Genomic DNA, 14561 nt, shown 5'->3' with positions numbered 1-14561 from the left:
AAAAGCATTGAATTCCACCATTCCTGCCAGCTGACTAAAGCTAATAACATACCTTAATTAACAATTATTTCAATTCAATTAAATGCTGCAAACATGACAACACCCATGCTGCGCAATAGGACATGCAAGGCACACTGCTCCAGAATCAAAATTACCAGGATAAAAGGAAATAAGTGTCAACACAACACAAACAAAAAAATAAAATGAATTAAATGTACCTGTGGACCGGTGATGTGCATAAGGCCGGACATACCACATAGAATGGAATCATATCCTCCACGTTGGGACATTGGGCCTGTTTGTCCATAACCTAATTTAAATAAAAGGTTATTAACCCACCAATAAGACAAACCCTCTGTAATCCCATATATAAATTCCAAGGATGAGCATCATTAAACTTCTTAGCCACCAAAATTCTCACTTTCACATCAGCTGATGTCCACAAATACATGTTTTGTTGGTTTGCATCCTTATTAGCTGCTAACTCCCTTCCTCCAGTGCTGGATACTTAAATAGCAACTCTGTCTCCTGACTTCATTTCAGGCTCCAGTGCATGATTTGAAAAAACTAATAAAAAAGTGTTCCCGATTTCGCTACATATAGCTTCCCCACAATGCCGATCCCATTTGGCTCTATACAATTTTAGCAAGGCCCTGTTGGGGATTGGAGGAGAATTTGCCATTTAAATACCACAATGCTAGAGATTAGCAGCGAAGCGAGAGTTGTAAAGAATCAATAGTCATAGCAGGTAAACCAGCCTGAAATGAAGCTTTAAGGATGAGCGAGACTGGTGTAAAACATAAAGCATCTACCATTAGCACCAAAGAAATATATTTCTAGTCTTATGAGTATTTACAGTAATCTAAATTAGTTCTTAAGCAACATTATTTACTTAGATAAATAGAATATACTTTTTTGAAAGTTATGAGCACTTAATTTGATCTATGAAACTTACTCCAGAAAACAGAAGGGAAAGCATGCTTGGAAGCATTAAATCAGACTTTCTTTCTGAACTTGAAATGGCACAAATCTCATACAAATGTACAACAAATCCATGCAAACCCATGTTTATTTTTAAAATCAACTATCTTTTTCTGCTAGTTTTTCTCCTCCTCTTGTCAAGACGTTGAGGCTGATTTTCCTTGCCTGTGTATTCATTTGCCAGGTTACATGTGCAGAGATACTATATGGCAGGTCTTCAGCCCCTTTGTATTTCCTGGGGTTCCCCCAAGGTTGATGGAGTTCCACCACATCAGGCACAACACTTTTAATGAGGCAAGGTGGGGGGAAATGTAACTGGACCTCCCACTACATCCTCCTGTTGGATAGCTAGTTTGCCTAACTATTTGGAAGAGACCCACAAAGAAGTGGGTCTTAAGCCCCTTTCAGATTAGAGGCTCCAAGATGGGTAAGCAGCAAGAAGATGGAGCCAAGAGAAAGGTTAGTACCTTTCCTTTACAGGTACTGCACAACATTTTCAGATTTGAGACTTTCTGGCTGCTATTTTTGGGCAACAGCGAGAAAGCCCCACAGTTGGTGGTCATTACCACTACTGTAGATTTGGATCTCAGTTCCCATTTCTGGCTACAGGCCGCTGTCAAAAAGTGTAAGGATGGGAGGGGGTGGTGGGCAGGACTACACCGGGGGAAATATAGTGCAATGAACCGTACCTGGAAATATAGAAGAACATAGAACAGTACAGCACAGTACAGGCCCTTCGGCCCACGATGTTAGTTCGATCATGTCAGGTAGAAGACATAAAAACAAGAAATGCTGGAACCACTCAGCAGGTCTGGCAGCATCTGTGGAAAGAGAAGCAGAGTTAACGTTTTGGGTCAGTGACCCTTCTTCAGAACTCCGAAGTTCCGAAGAAGGGTCACTGACCCGAAACGTTAACTCTGCTTCTCTTTCCACAGATGCTGCCAGACCTGCTGAGTGGTTCCAGCATTTCTTGTTTTTATTTCAGATTTCCAGCATCCGCAGTATTTTGCTTTTATTTCAGATAGAAGACACTTTGACTAGTGCTGCACCGCTGCCAATTGCCCACAGGTGCTTGACCAAGGAGCCATTCTGCATGTATAATCTAAAGGCATTGAAGCTTGATTGGTCACAGAGGTTATCACAGTTAAAAAAGATCCCACTCTCACCTGAGGCCAGCACATGTGTGCTTCCAGAAAGAGTCATTGGATAAAAGAGTCAGAAGCAGAAACCCTGACTGATTTTCCCTTCTCTAAACCTGGAATGTGTAGGCCAATGGTAACACCTGTACCACTACTCTGCTAACGAATCAGGGCTTAGCTTCTTGCTGACTCAGCCTATTGGAGGAGTCACCACAGTTTAATTAAACCAACTCTGTTAAAAGATTTCTTTGGCAAAAGACAAGTAGAATTCTTCTAACTAAAAAAAAGGGTTAAGCTGCACACAGTTCCATAGCAGTTTCAAATGTGAATTGATGGAAAAGTAGCCGTTTAACTTGGGAATCAAGTTGGCATTCTGATTTATGAACATGCTAAGACATAGGTGAAAAGCTGTTTCCTGAGCTAGCCTCACTCCACTAGGACTTGGCACATTGCGTTGTATAAAACCAGTGCACAGTTTGTTATCTTCACTTGAACAGGAGCTCTGAGGATTAGTCCAAGCACCAAGCTTATTTGTCACCAAGTTCAAAGTGAGGCATAGTCAGCAATATGACTCGTGTCTGCCCATAGCTTCACACAGCCATTTAAGACATGGTACAGGTAGGATAACCACAACATTAAAGAAAGAAAGACCTTGCATTTATAGTGTCTTCTAGGACAACAGGATGTCTCAAAGTTCTCCACAGCCAATGAAGCACTTTAGTAGTCATTGTTGTAATATAGAGAAACACAGCAGCCAATTTGCGCACAACAAGCTTTCACAAACTGATAAATACCTTTTCCATGTAACTGAAATTGTAATCTCATAACTGTCAAAATTTAGTTTCTCTAAAAAAATATAGTTCAGAACAGATGCATGGGGAGCATCTCGGCAATCGCAATTACAACATAAGAAGGTTTCAGATAAAAACAGAAGGACATAAGTAAGACACAGACCAAAGTAATAAATTGAAAGAAAGCTAATTTTCAAGGGGATGAAAATGGAACTGGGGAAAATAAACTGGAAAAAATTACTGACATAGAAATCGGAAAGCAGTGAGAAATATTTTTAAAATGATCAGAGACCAGGTGAAATTTATCCCACTAAAAAGTGATGACAAACTAGCCAATAATGGCACTCCATAGATCAATAAAGACAAACTGAAATTAAAGAAAAAAAGCATACACTAAGTATATATACAGCAAGGGAGAGGATGACAAAAGGGAATACAGAAAGGTTAGGAAAGAAGTAAAACAAACCAATTAGGAAGGCAAAGAGAAACTTCAAAATTATATCAATGAATATAAAAAAATATTCTATAAACACATAAATAACAAAAAAATCAGGATAAGGATAGGGCCATTAAGGGATGCGCATGATAAACCCACAGGTAATAAGAGCGAAATAGCAGAAATATTAAGTAAATACTTTGCCTTGGTATATAACAAGGTAGACTAGCATGGTGGAAATGACATTAGAAGAGATCAAAAAAGACAGACATTTAAAATAGAAGGGGGGAGGTAATTGAGTATGGCTTCTACAGATTACTAAACTCAGGGAATTTGGAGAGTGAGAGAATTTTAAGGGTTTTAAAGGTTTACCACTTTCTAAAATTTAGATAAGTTTTGCATTTAGTATTTAATTTTAACCTTAACCTTCACTTGTAGCTTCTTTCACAGCATTAGTGGTAAACAAGCTGCCTGCTAGAACAAGTTGCATAGTTAGTTAATTAGGTGGCAAGTTGGAACTGAATTACTGTCAGCAAGGGCTGACTCAGGACTTTGGAATTTTTGCTAGTATTAATACAGAAGGCTTCTACAGAGTACTAAACCTGGGGAATATGGTATAGTGAGGGAAGAAGTGCTTTTCTGGTATTTTAAAGAAAAAGTAGTGGTCCGTGAGAGGGAGCAGGAGACAGCATGACCAGCTAAGGTCTGGAGGCATTAATTAAAATTAATAGTTTAAACAAGGCACCAACTAGATTCTAAAAATCTCTTATTCCCACTTTTAGAATCTAGTTGATACATTGGTACAAGATACCAACAAGATTCTAAAAGATGGAATAGATATCATTTTTAGATCATGGATAGGCAGTTAAGAGCTGTTGTTTGAAATTCCTGCATTATGTGGGAACTTCAGGACACTTCATGTTTCTTGGGGGACCACATGTGTAGGAAGTGTCTCCAGCTGCTCGAGCTCAGGGTTTCTGAGCATGAGAGGCAGCTCTAGTCACTGCGGAGCATCGGGGAGGGTGAGAGTTTCCAGCATCATATGATCCAGGAGGTGAACACCCTCAGGCAGAGTTCAGAATAGTAGATGGGTGGCCATCCTAGAGTCCAAGACTCTATCTGTTTTGAATATACTGAACAACTGAGCATCCACAGCCCTCAGAGGGACCTTGGTGTACTTGTCCATAGATCACTGAAGGCAGCAGCATAGGTAGGTAAGGTGGTTAGGAAGGCATATGGGATACTTGCCTTTATTAGCTGAGGCATAGAATATAAGAGCAGGGAGGTTATGATGGAGCTGTATAAAGCGCTAGTTAGGCCACAGCTGGAGTACTGTGTACAGTTCTGGGCACCACACTATAGGAAGGGTGTGATTGCACTAGAGAGGGTGCAGAAGAGATTCACCAGGAGGTTGCCTAGGCTGGAACATTTTAGCTATGAAGAGAGACTAAAAAGGCTAGGGTTGTTTTCCTTAGAAAAGAGAAGGATGAGGGGGGACATGATTGAGGTACATAAAATTATGAGGGGCATTGATAGGTTAGTTAGGAAGAGATGTTTTCCCTTAGCAGAGGGGTCAATAACCAGGGGGCATAGATTTAAGGTAAGGGGCAGAAGGTTTAGAGTGGATTTGAGGAAAAAAATTTTCACCCAGAGGGCAGTTGGAATCTGGAATACACTGCCTGAAGTGGTGGTCGAGGCAGGAACCTTCACAACATTTAAGAAGTATTTAGATGAGCACTTGAAACGCCATAGCATACTAGGCTACGGGCCAAGTGCTGGAAAATGGGACTAGAATAGTTAGGTGCTTGATGGCCAGCACAGACATGATGGGCCGAATGGCCTTTTCTGTGCTGTATGACTCTTTGACTCTGGGGTGGAGAATTCCAAAGATTCACAACCCTCTGAGTGAGACTATACCCCCTAGTTCTAGACTCTCCAGCCAGGGGAAACAACCTCCCAATGTCTGCTGTGTCAAGCCCCCGCTGAATCTTACATATTTCAATGCAATCATTTCTCACTCCAAGCTCCATAAAGTCTAAGCCCAATCTACTCGACTGCTCATTATAGGACAACCCTCTCATCCCAGGAATCAATCTAGAGAAACTTTGCTGTACCACCTCCAAAGCGAGTATACCCTTCCTTAGATACGATGACCAAAACTGTGCAGAGTACTCCACATGTGATCTCACCAAAGCCGTGTATAATTATAGCAAGAGGCCAGAATTGAAGGAGCATAGAGATCTGAGGGTTGTAGGGCTGGAGAAGATTACAGAGATAAAGGGAGAGTGAGGTCATGGAGGGATTTGAAAATAAGGATGAAAATCTTAAAATCGGGGAGTTGCTTAACCAGGAGCCATTGTAAGACAGTGAGCACAGGGGTGATGTGTGAACGAGACTCAGTGAGGGTTAGGCCATGGGCAGCAGTTTTGGAATGACCTCAAGATTGTGGATTTAGAAAATGGGAGGCCATCCAGGAATGCACTGGAATAGCCAAGTCTGGAGGTAACAAAGGCATGGACGAGCTTTGAAGCAGCAGATAAGCTGAGGGGGGGTGGAGTTCGGAGATGTTACAGAGGTGTAAATTGGCAGTCTTAGTGATGATATGGATGTGGTCGGAAGCTCATCTCAGGGTCAAATATGGCACCAAAGTTGTGAACATTTTGGTTCATCCTCAGACAGTTGCCAGCACAGGCAACATTTTAGCCGCATGCACTAATTATAGTAGAAAACACTTTACATACATTCGCCGAATACTTATCAATTTATTTCACATGTATATTTACTTAAATATTTACCATAATTTAGTAACCAAGGATGTAAAGCATTCACAGTAATCAAAAAACACTCGCACTCTGCTTCTCATCTTACCATTTTACCAACAAACACATAAAATGGTTAAAGTTCACACGATGGTGTCCATCACACTTCTAATTTTTGTATCAGAAATAAAATTAGTTACATCTAGATACCCAATTAGACATGTGACTAGTGGCTAACGTATTGGGCAACCCTAGTGTAGACAATAGGTCAGTGCAACCTTGAGCAAACAAACGATTTTGATTCCTCCAAGCCACCTAATGGACCAATCGTGTTTCTACAGGACTTGATTCAAAATAAAATACAAAAGAATGAAAACCAGAATGGACCAGAACTGAAGCACAGTACTGTTTTATAGTAGTGATTAGTTCTGAATAAAAAGCTGCAGTAAAAACTATCTTATCACAGATTTTGGAATACAATTTGGAAACCAACGTATAACCAGATCCACATCCACCTATTGCTATTACCTATCTATTTCTATTTAAAACGGTGAGAGTGCATACATTTTGTCTGTTACACTTTCTTGCATGGAAACTCTGCCTCACACTAGGACGTGATTTGCTGAAATTTCATAAAGCAACAACCAAATCTCAACAGAACGTGTAGGGAATGTCCCAGTCACCAAGTAGAAAAGCAGAAGGAAAATTATCAATCCTACAGCCAGATTTACCACAGTCAATGGGCACAAAATCTAGCCCACAAAGTTCACAAACTATGCAAACACAAAAAAGACGCTGAACCAAATCAAGTAGTTCCCAACATAGTTGGAAAATCATTTTGGCCGCCTCAATTCCAAGAAATTTCAAAAATACTGCATTGGCTGCAGAGTGCTTTTGGACATGCTGAGGTCATGAAAGATGCTATATAAAAGTGAGTCAGTCTTTTTCTTTTACAGGTTAAATTGCATCATGCGGTTTTGCCAGTTGATGGGGTAACTGGAGGTCGGAAGACCTGTCTATAATTTGCTCAGTGGGGACTTGGGTGAGTGCGCACCATATGCCTCTCGTGGTGGCTGATCAGCCTGCCCTTCTGTTCCTTCATGAAACGCACAAAAGGATGTAATCCTAAAAGGATACTTACTGTGGCACTTTTAGAATGGGAAAGAAGTAAAAATGGAATCCTCAAAGGATAAAGTGCAGAGAAGAAGACATCATTGGAGAAATAAAAACAAATTTTAACATAACATAGGAGCAGGAGTAGGCCATTCAGCCCATCGAGCCGGCTCCGCCATTAAAGAAGAACAGTACAGCACAGGAACAGGCCATTCGGCCCTCCAAGCCTGCGCCGATCTTGATGCCTGTCTAAACTAAAACCTTCTGCACTTCCGGGGTCAGTATCCCTCTATTCCCATCCTATTCATGTATTTGTCAAGATGCCTCTTAAACGTCTCTACGGTACCTGCTTCCACCACCTCCCCCGGCAACAAGTTCCAGGCACTCACCACCCTCTGTGTAAAGAACTTGCCTCGCACATCCCCTCTAAACTTTGGCCCTCTCACCTTAAACCTATGTCCCCTAGTAACTGACTCTTCCACCCTGGGAAAAAGCTTCTGACTATCCACTCTGTCCATGCCTCTTATAACTTTGTAAACCTCTATCATGTCGCCCCTCCACCTCCGTCGTTCCAGTGAAAATAATCTGAGTCTATCCAACCTCTCCTCATAGTTAATGCCCTCCAGACCAGGCAACATCCTGGTAAACCTCCTCTGTACCCTCTCCAAAGCCTCCACGTCCTTCTGGTAGTGTGGCAACCAGAATTTCTATTTCCATATGATCATGGTTGATCATCCATTTCAATGCCTTTTTCCCACACTATCTCCATATCCCTTTATGTCATTGGTATTTAGAAATCTGTCAATCTCTGTTTTAAACATACTCAATGGCTGAGCTTCCACAGCCCTCTGGGGTAGAGAATTCCAAAGACTCTCAATCCTCTGAGTAAAGAAATTTCTGCTCATCTCGGTCCTAAGAGGCTTCCCCATTTTGAGAAATGGTCAAAAAGGAAAGATCTTAGAAAAGAATTGAAAGTAACTGCAGTGGCCTCTTTAAATTCATTTGCATCTTTTGCACCTGGCAACACTGGATATCTGTTATATACAGGCCTTAGTTACAATCAGCATTAACAATGGAAAATGGGAGAGAGAATGTCACCCCACACTTGTTGCTTCATTTAAATACATACTTCCAATATTTGGGCTGTTGCTTTCAGTGTCTAGCAGAAGATGCGTCAGAAAATGCAATACCTACAAAAAAAAAGTTGGGGATCCGCATCATTTTTCAGACAGTATTCAGAGGAGGATCAACCCTTCTCTAAATTCTCATCGATAAAGAACACAATTTCATATCAGAAGGCAGTTCAGGTTATTTTACATTTAGCAACCAGATTCTGTTTTGACCCAGACATTGAAATGTTAAATGACTAATTATTTCTATGACCACATGCAGGCAACTGTTCCAAACAAAAACATTTCTTGATGAGATGAAACCAGGATACAAGCTCCTTAAATAGCTAAAATTCGCCTGAAACATTGCAGATCAGATTAAGTGGATTGTTGCCCAATATATGTTTTAAGGAACAAACTTCTGGAGGTTTTGCTGGGTCCAAGACACATTTTGAAATTTGTTGGAAGACATATAGGAGAAAATTGTCCCTGTCACAGCTATTTCTTTGGGTAAAAAATTGGTATGGGGTGAAGGGTGGGGGGAGCCCATTTTGGTTGACAATCATTCCCCCCAGTCTCCACTAGAAGTGCTCCAGTTGCCAAATTGGAAAGCCAGCAACTTCCCAAGTATCCAGAGTGTCTGCCAGAAACAGGTATTAGGAGCCTTGAATATGCTAATCAGGATCCTTACAATCAGTTTTAGGACCTCACTGGCTATTTTGCACTAAAGATTTCTATGTAGTTAAGCAAAAACCATTTTTTAAACTACCCTCTTTTCCCAGCCCATGGCCTGCTTTCCATACCCTCCACACACCATTCATCAACCTGGAGAGTAGCCAACCAAGCATCCCAGCTTGCAAGATGTTGACAATGCTTTAAAATCCTGCTGACTACCCCTGAACTTCCAGTGTGCAGGAATACCTCAGAACGGAGTTAGATGGACAATCAGAACAGAAAACCTAGGTCCGGCTTCAACAGAAATAAAAGTCAGGAGGGTTGTAAAACAGCCCCCGATTCGCTTTCATCCATTTTACACTTTTACACTATTACACAAAGTCAAGATCTACCGCATTGCATCAAGAGACAAAGAGTTGAAACATCCACTGATGTCTCAGGACTCTGATTTATTTCTGTCTTTCCCATGGAAATTATTGAAGCAGAGACAGCACTTTAGTATGTGCCATAATGAAATATAATCTGATCCCCCATCTTAGTTCCTCTAAGTCAATATGGAGCTCAGTGCTTCTCCGCCTCCTCTAATAGCTTTTAGAAGATAGGAGCAACTTTTCTTTCCAGTGTGCTGCCAACATTTATGATATTACCTATAAAACACTCTCCATTCAGATGAATTAGACTTTGTAGCTCCTCAGTTATTTGGCTCTTCACCCATATTGCATTGTGCTGCAAAATACCAATATTTTCCAACACTACTGGTAATGTGTGCAAGCCTCCACCAGGTTTATGATACTCATGAAATGAAACACACGTTATGTAATTCCTGGTTGATTGTCTCCCCTTTATTGCTTAGGGGCACTGAGGCTATTTGTAGTACACCCCAACTGCTAACTCAGCTGAGATCATAACTCTTGACTGTACTAGTCAGTGGCATTATTCACAAGGACTTTGGTGGGTAGAGGTGGGGATGGGGTGGGGGTGGGTGTGAGGAAGGGTGTATCTATTTTCGTTAACAAAGACAAGTTTTACTGACAATAACAACTGCCATTCTGGTCATTATTTTAGTACAAACAAAATGGTAACATCCTCGTAAATCTCCTCTGTATCCTCTCTGTAATGAGGTCACCAGAACTGCACGCGGTACTCAAGTTGTGGCCTAACCAATGAGTTATACAGTTCCAGCATAACCTCCCTGCGCTTATATTCTATACCTTGGCTAATAAAGGAAAGGATTCCATATGCCTTTTTAACCACCTTATCGACCTGTCCTGCTACCTTCAGGTATCTGTGGACATTCACTCCAAGGTCTCTCACTTCCTCTGCACTTCTCAGTATTTTCCCAGTAATCGTGTATTCCTTTGCCTTGTTTGACCTCCCCAAATGCATCACCTCACACCTCTCCAGGTTGAATTCGATTTGCCACTTTTCTGCCCATCTGACCAGACCATCAATATCTTAAGGCAGCCTACAGCTATCCTCCTCACTATCTACCACACAGCCAATCTTTGTGTGGTCTGCAAACTTCTTGATCATGCCCCCTACATTTACGTCCAAATCATTAATATATACCACAAAAAGCAGGGGACCCAGTACTGAGCCCTGCGGAAAGACACTGGAAACAGCCCTCCAGTCGAAAAACACCGGTCAACAATTACCCTTTGCTTCCTGCCACTGAGCCAATTTTGTATCCACCTTGCTGCATTTCTCTGCATCCCATGGGATTTTATTTTTTTAACCAGTCTGCCATTTAGGACCTTGTCAAAAGCCTTGCTAAAATCCATGTACACCACATCAACTACATAACTCTCATCTATCTTCCTTGTTACTTCTTCAAAAAATTCTATCAAGTTAGTCACAGAATCACAGAATAATACAGTGCAGAAGAGACCCTTCGGCCCATCGAGTCTGCACCGATGCATTAAAGACACCTGACCTGTCTACCTAATCCCATTTGTCAGCACTTGGCCCATTGCCTTGAATGTTATGACGTGCCAAGTGCTCATCCAGGTACCTTTTAAAGGATGTGAGGCAACCTGCCCCTACCACCCTCCCAGGCAGGGCATTCCAGACCGTCACCACCCTCTGGGTAAAAAAGTTCTTCCTCAAATCCCCCTTAAACCTCCCGCCCCTCACCTTAAACTTGTGACCCCTCGTAACTGACCCTTTAACTAAGGGGAACAGCTGCTCCCTATCCACCCTGTCCATGCCCCTCATAATCTTGTACACCTCGATCAGGTCACCCCTCAGTCTTCTCTGCTCCAGCGAAAACAACCCAAGCCTATCCAACCTCTCCTCATAGCTTAAATGTTCCATTCCAGGCATCATCCTGGTGAATTGCCTCTGCACCCCCTCCAATGCAATCACATCTTTCCTATAATGTGGCGACCAGAATTGCACACAGTACTCCAGCTGTGGCCTTACCAAAATTCTGTACAACTCCAACATGACCTCCTTGCTTTTGTAATCTATGCCTCGATTGATAAAGGCAAGTGTCCCATATGCCTTTTTCACCACCCTATTAATCTGCCCTTCTGCCTTCAGAGATCTATGGACAAACACGCCAAGGTCCCTTTGTTCCTCGGAACTTCCCAGTGTCAGGCCATTCATTGAATACTTCCGCGTCACATTACTCCTTCCAAAGTGTATCACCTCACATTTTTCAGCGTTAAATTCCATCTGCCACTTTTCTGCCCATTTGACCAGCCCGTCTATATCATCCTGTAACCCAAGACACTCAACCTCACTGTTAACCACTCGGCCAATCTTTGTGTCATCTGCGAACTTACTGATCCTACCCCCCACATAGTCATCTATGTCGTTTATATAAATGACAAACAATAGGGGACCCAGCACAGATCCCTGTGGTACGCCACTGGACACTGGCTTCCAGTCACTAAAACAGCCGTCTGTCATCACTCTCTGTCTCCTACAGCTAAGCCAATTTTGAATCCACCTTATCAAGTTACCTTGTATCCCATGTGCATTTGCTTTCTTGATAAGTCTCCCATGTGGGACCTTGTCAAAGGCTTTGCTGAAATCCATGTAAACTATATCAACTGCACTACCCTCATCTACAGGCCTGGTCACATGCTCAAAAATTCAATCAAATTTGTTAGGCATGACCTCCCTCTGACAAGGCCATGCTGACTATTCCTAATCAAATTTTGGTCAAACAAGATCTTCCCTTAACAAGTCCATGCAGACTATCCTTGATTAATCCATGCCTTTCTAAGTGACAGTTTATCCTGTCTCTCAGAATAGATTCCAATAATTTGCCCACTACTGAGGTGAGACTGACTGGCCTGTAATTTTTGGTCTATCCCTCTCTCCCTTTTTAAACAGAGGTACAACGCTAGCAGTTCTCCAGTCCTCCGGCACCACACCTGTATCCAGTGAGGACTGAAAAATGATTGTCAGACCTTCTGCTATTTCCTCTCCTTGCTTCTTTTAACAGCCTAGGGTACATTTCATCTGGCCCTGGTGACTTATCCGTTTTCAATGATGCTAATCCCATTAATACGTCCTCTCTCCCTATGTTTATCACATCCAATACTTCACACTCTTCCTCTTTAACTACAATATCTGCATCGTCCCCCTCTTTTGTGAAGACAGATGCAAAGTATTCATTAAGAACAATACCAACATCTACCGCCCCTACACATAGATTATTATGGGCCCTACTCTCTCCTTAGTTATCCTCTTACTCTTAATGAATTGATAAAACATCTTTGGGTTCACCTTAATTTAGCTTGTCAATATTCTTTCATGCCCACTCTATGCTTTCCTAATTTCCTTTTTGATTTCACCCCTCCACTTTCTATACTCCTCTCGGCTTTCTGTAGTATTGCGTTCTCGGTGTCAGACATAAGCTTTCCTTTTCTGCCTTATCTTACTCTGTAAGCTTCTTGACATCCATGGGGCTCTAGATTTGGCCGTCTCACCATTTTTCTTTGGGGCAACATGTTTATTCTGAACCCCTTCAGTCTTCTCTTTGAATGCCTCCCACTGCTCTGACACTGATTTACCTTCAAGTAGCTGTTTCCAGTCCACTTTCAGTTTAGTAAAATTGGCCTTGCCCCAATTGGGAACTCTAACTCCTGTTCTATCTCTGTCCCTTTCCATAATTATGTTAAAACTGACTGAATTATGATCACTATCACCAAAATGCTCTCCCACTGCCACTCCTTCCACCTGCCCATCTTCATTTCCTAAAACTAAGTCTAAAACTGCGGCCTCTCTTCTACACACCGGCCAAAAATGTTCTCCTGAATGGACCTCAAGAATTAGGCTCCCTCAATTCCTTCCACAATAAAACTATCCCAGCTAATATTGGGGCAGCTAAAATCCCCAACTATTACTGCCCTATTTTTCTTGCACTTCTCAGAGATTTGCCTAAATATCTACTCTTCTACCTCCGTGTACTATTTGGGGGTCCCAGCAATGGGTACTAACTAAATACTTCACCTCACTGAGCTTCTTTTTGATACAGTATGGTCTACTAAACCACCTTTCAATGATTCACCAGGCAAAGGCAACAAGACTAGCACCTGATCTCCGGTTGAAAGCAGACCTTAGGTGTTCTAGCTGCTTGGGCTTTCATCGCTTGCTGAGAAACCTTGAGACGTCCTCTGGCCATCTCACAAGCTTCCGAGAGTCTCCCTTGGAACTCTGATGCACAGTCTAAGAGGGTAGTTTCCTCCACCTGTGACAAAAATCTTTCCTTAATGAGTTTCAGAGGACCCCTAATCTCATACCCTTAGACCAATTCAAATGGACTGAAACTAGTAGACTCATTTGGCGTGTCCCTGGTTGCAAATAACAAAAATGAGATCACTTTATCCCAATCATGGAGATACACAAAACAATAGGTCTCAATCATACTCTTTAGAGTTTGGTGATGTCTCTCCAAAGCACCCTGTAACTGTGGGTGATAAGCAGACAACCTGAGCTGCTTTACTCCCAAACTAGACGTAACCTCCTAAAATATACCCAAAATGAAATCTGACCCCTGGTCAGACTGAATTTCTTTTGGCAACACATACAGAGTGAAAAACTGGACCAACCTCTCAATCACACTTTTTGCTGTGATCTTTTTCAAGGGTATTGTCTCTGGAAATGGAACGGACAAATCCTTGATAGTCAGGGATACCTATGGCCTGACCTAGTCGTAGGTAAGGGTCCAACACAATCCACAAGAACCCTAAGAAATGGTTCGTCAAATGCAGGTATCAGTTTTAATGGGGCTAGCTTACTTGAAGGTTGTAGCTTTCCAATCATCTGACATGTGTGACATATCTTACACAAGTCAACCACATCCCTATACAGTTTCAGCCAATAAAAATGCATCATTACCCTAGCCTGTGTCTTCCGAATACCCTAATGACCTGCAACTGGAATCTCATGGGCAATTCTCAAAATTTCACTACGGTAGCAAGGAGGGACAATTTGATGAACTACAGCCCGATCCTCATCAGCAGGCCTCTGGGAGGTCACCACTTCCTCATCAAAATGTCATGCTTGGCATCATAACACTCAGGGGCCTTTTCAGCTTCTGCCTC

The 14561-nt window shown here is 42.0% G+C and overlaps 1 protein-coding gene across 6 annotated transcripts in view; it reads right to left on the bottom strand.

The window, feature by feature from the left end:
* Positions 1-14561, bottom strand: part of sugct (succinyl-CoA:glutarate-CoA transferase) — a 601965-nt gene that overhangs the window by 516323 nt on the left and 71081 nt on the right. For all 6 annotated transcript variants that reach the window (XR_010975076.1, XR_010975077.1, XM_068032238.1 and 3 more), the window contains exon 7: positions 219-310. Coding sequence is in view for 4 of the 6 variants with exons in the window: in XM_068032238.1 (XP_067888339.1) it covers positions 219-310 (92 nt within the window). In the remaining 2 variants the exon portion in view is untranslated. The remainder of the gene's footprint in view (positions 1-218; positions 311-14561) is intronic.

Source organism: Heterodontus francisci, chromosome 5 (assembly GCF_036365525.1).
Source record: "Heterodontus francisci isolate sHetFra1 chromosome 5, sHetFra1.hap1, whole genome shotgun sequence".
Taxonomy (NCBI): Eukaryota; Metazoa; Chordata; class Chondrichthyes; order Heterodontiformes; family Heterodontidae; genus Heterodontus; species Heterodontus francisci.
This window is presented reverse-complemented; position numbering and strand designations above follow the sequence as displayed.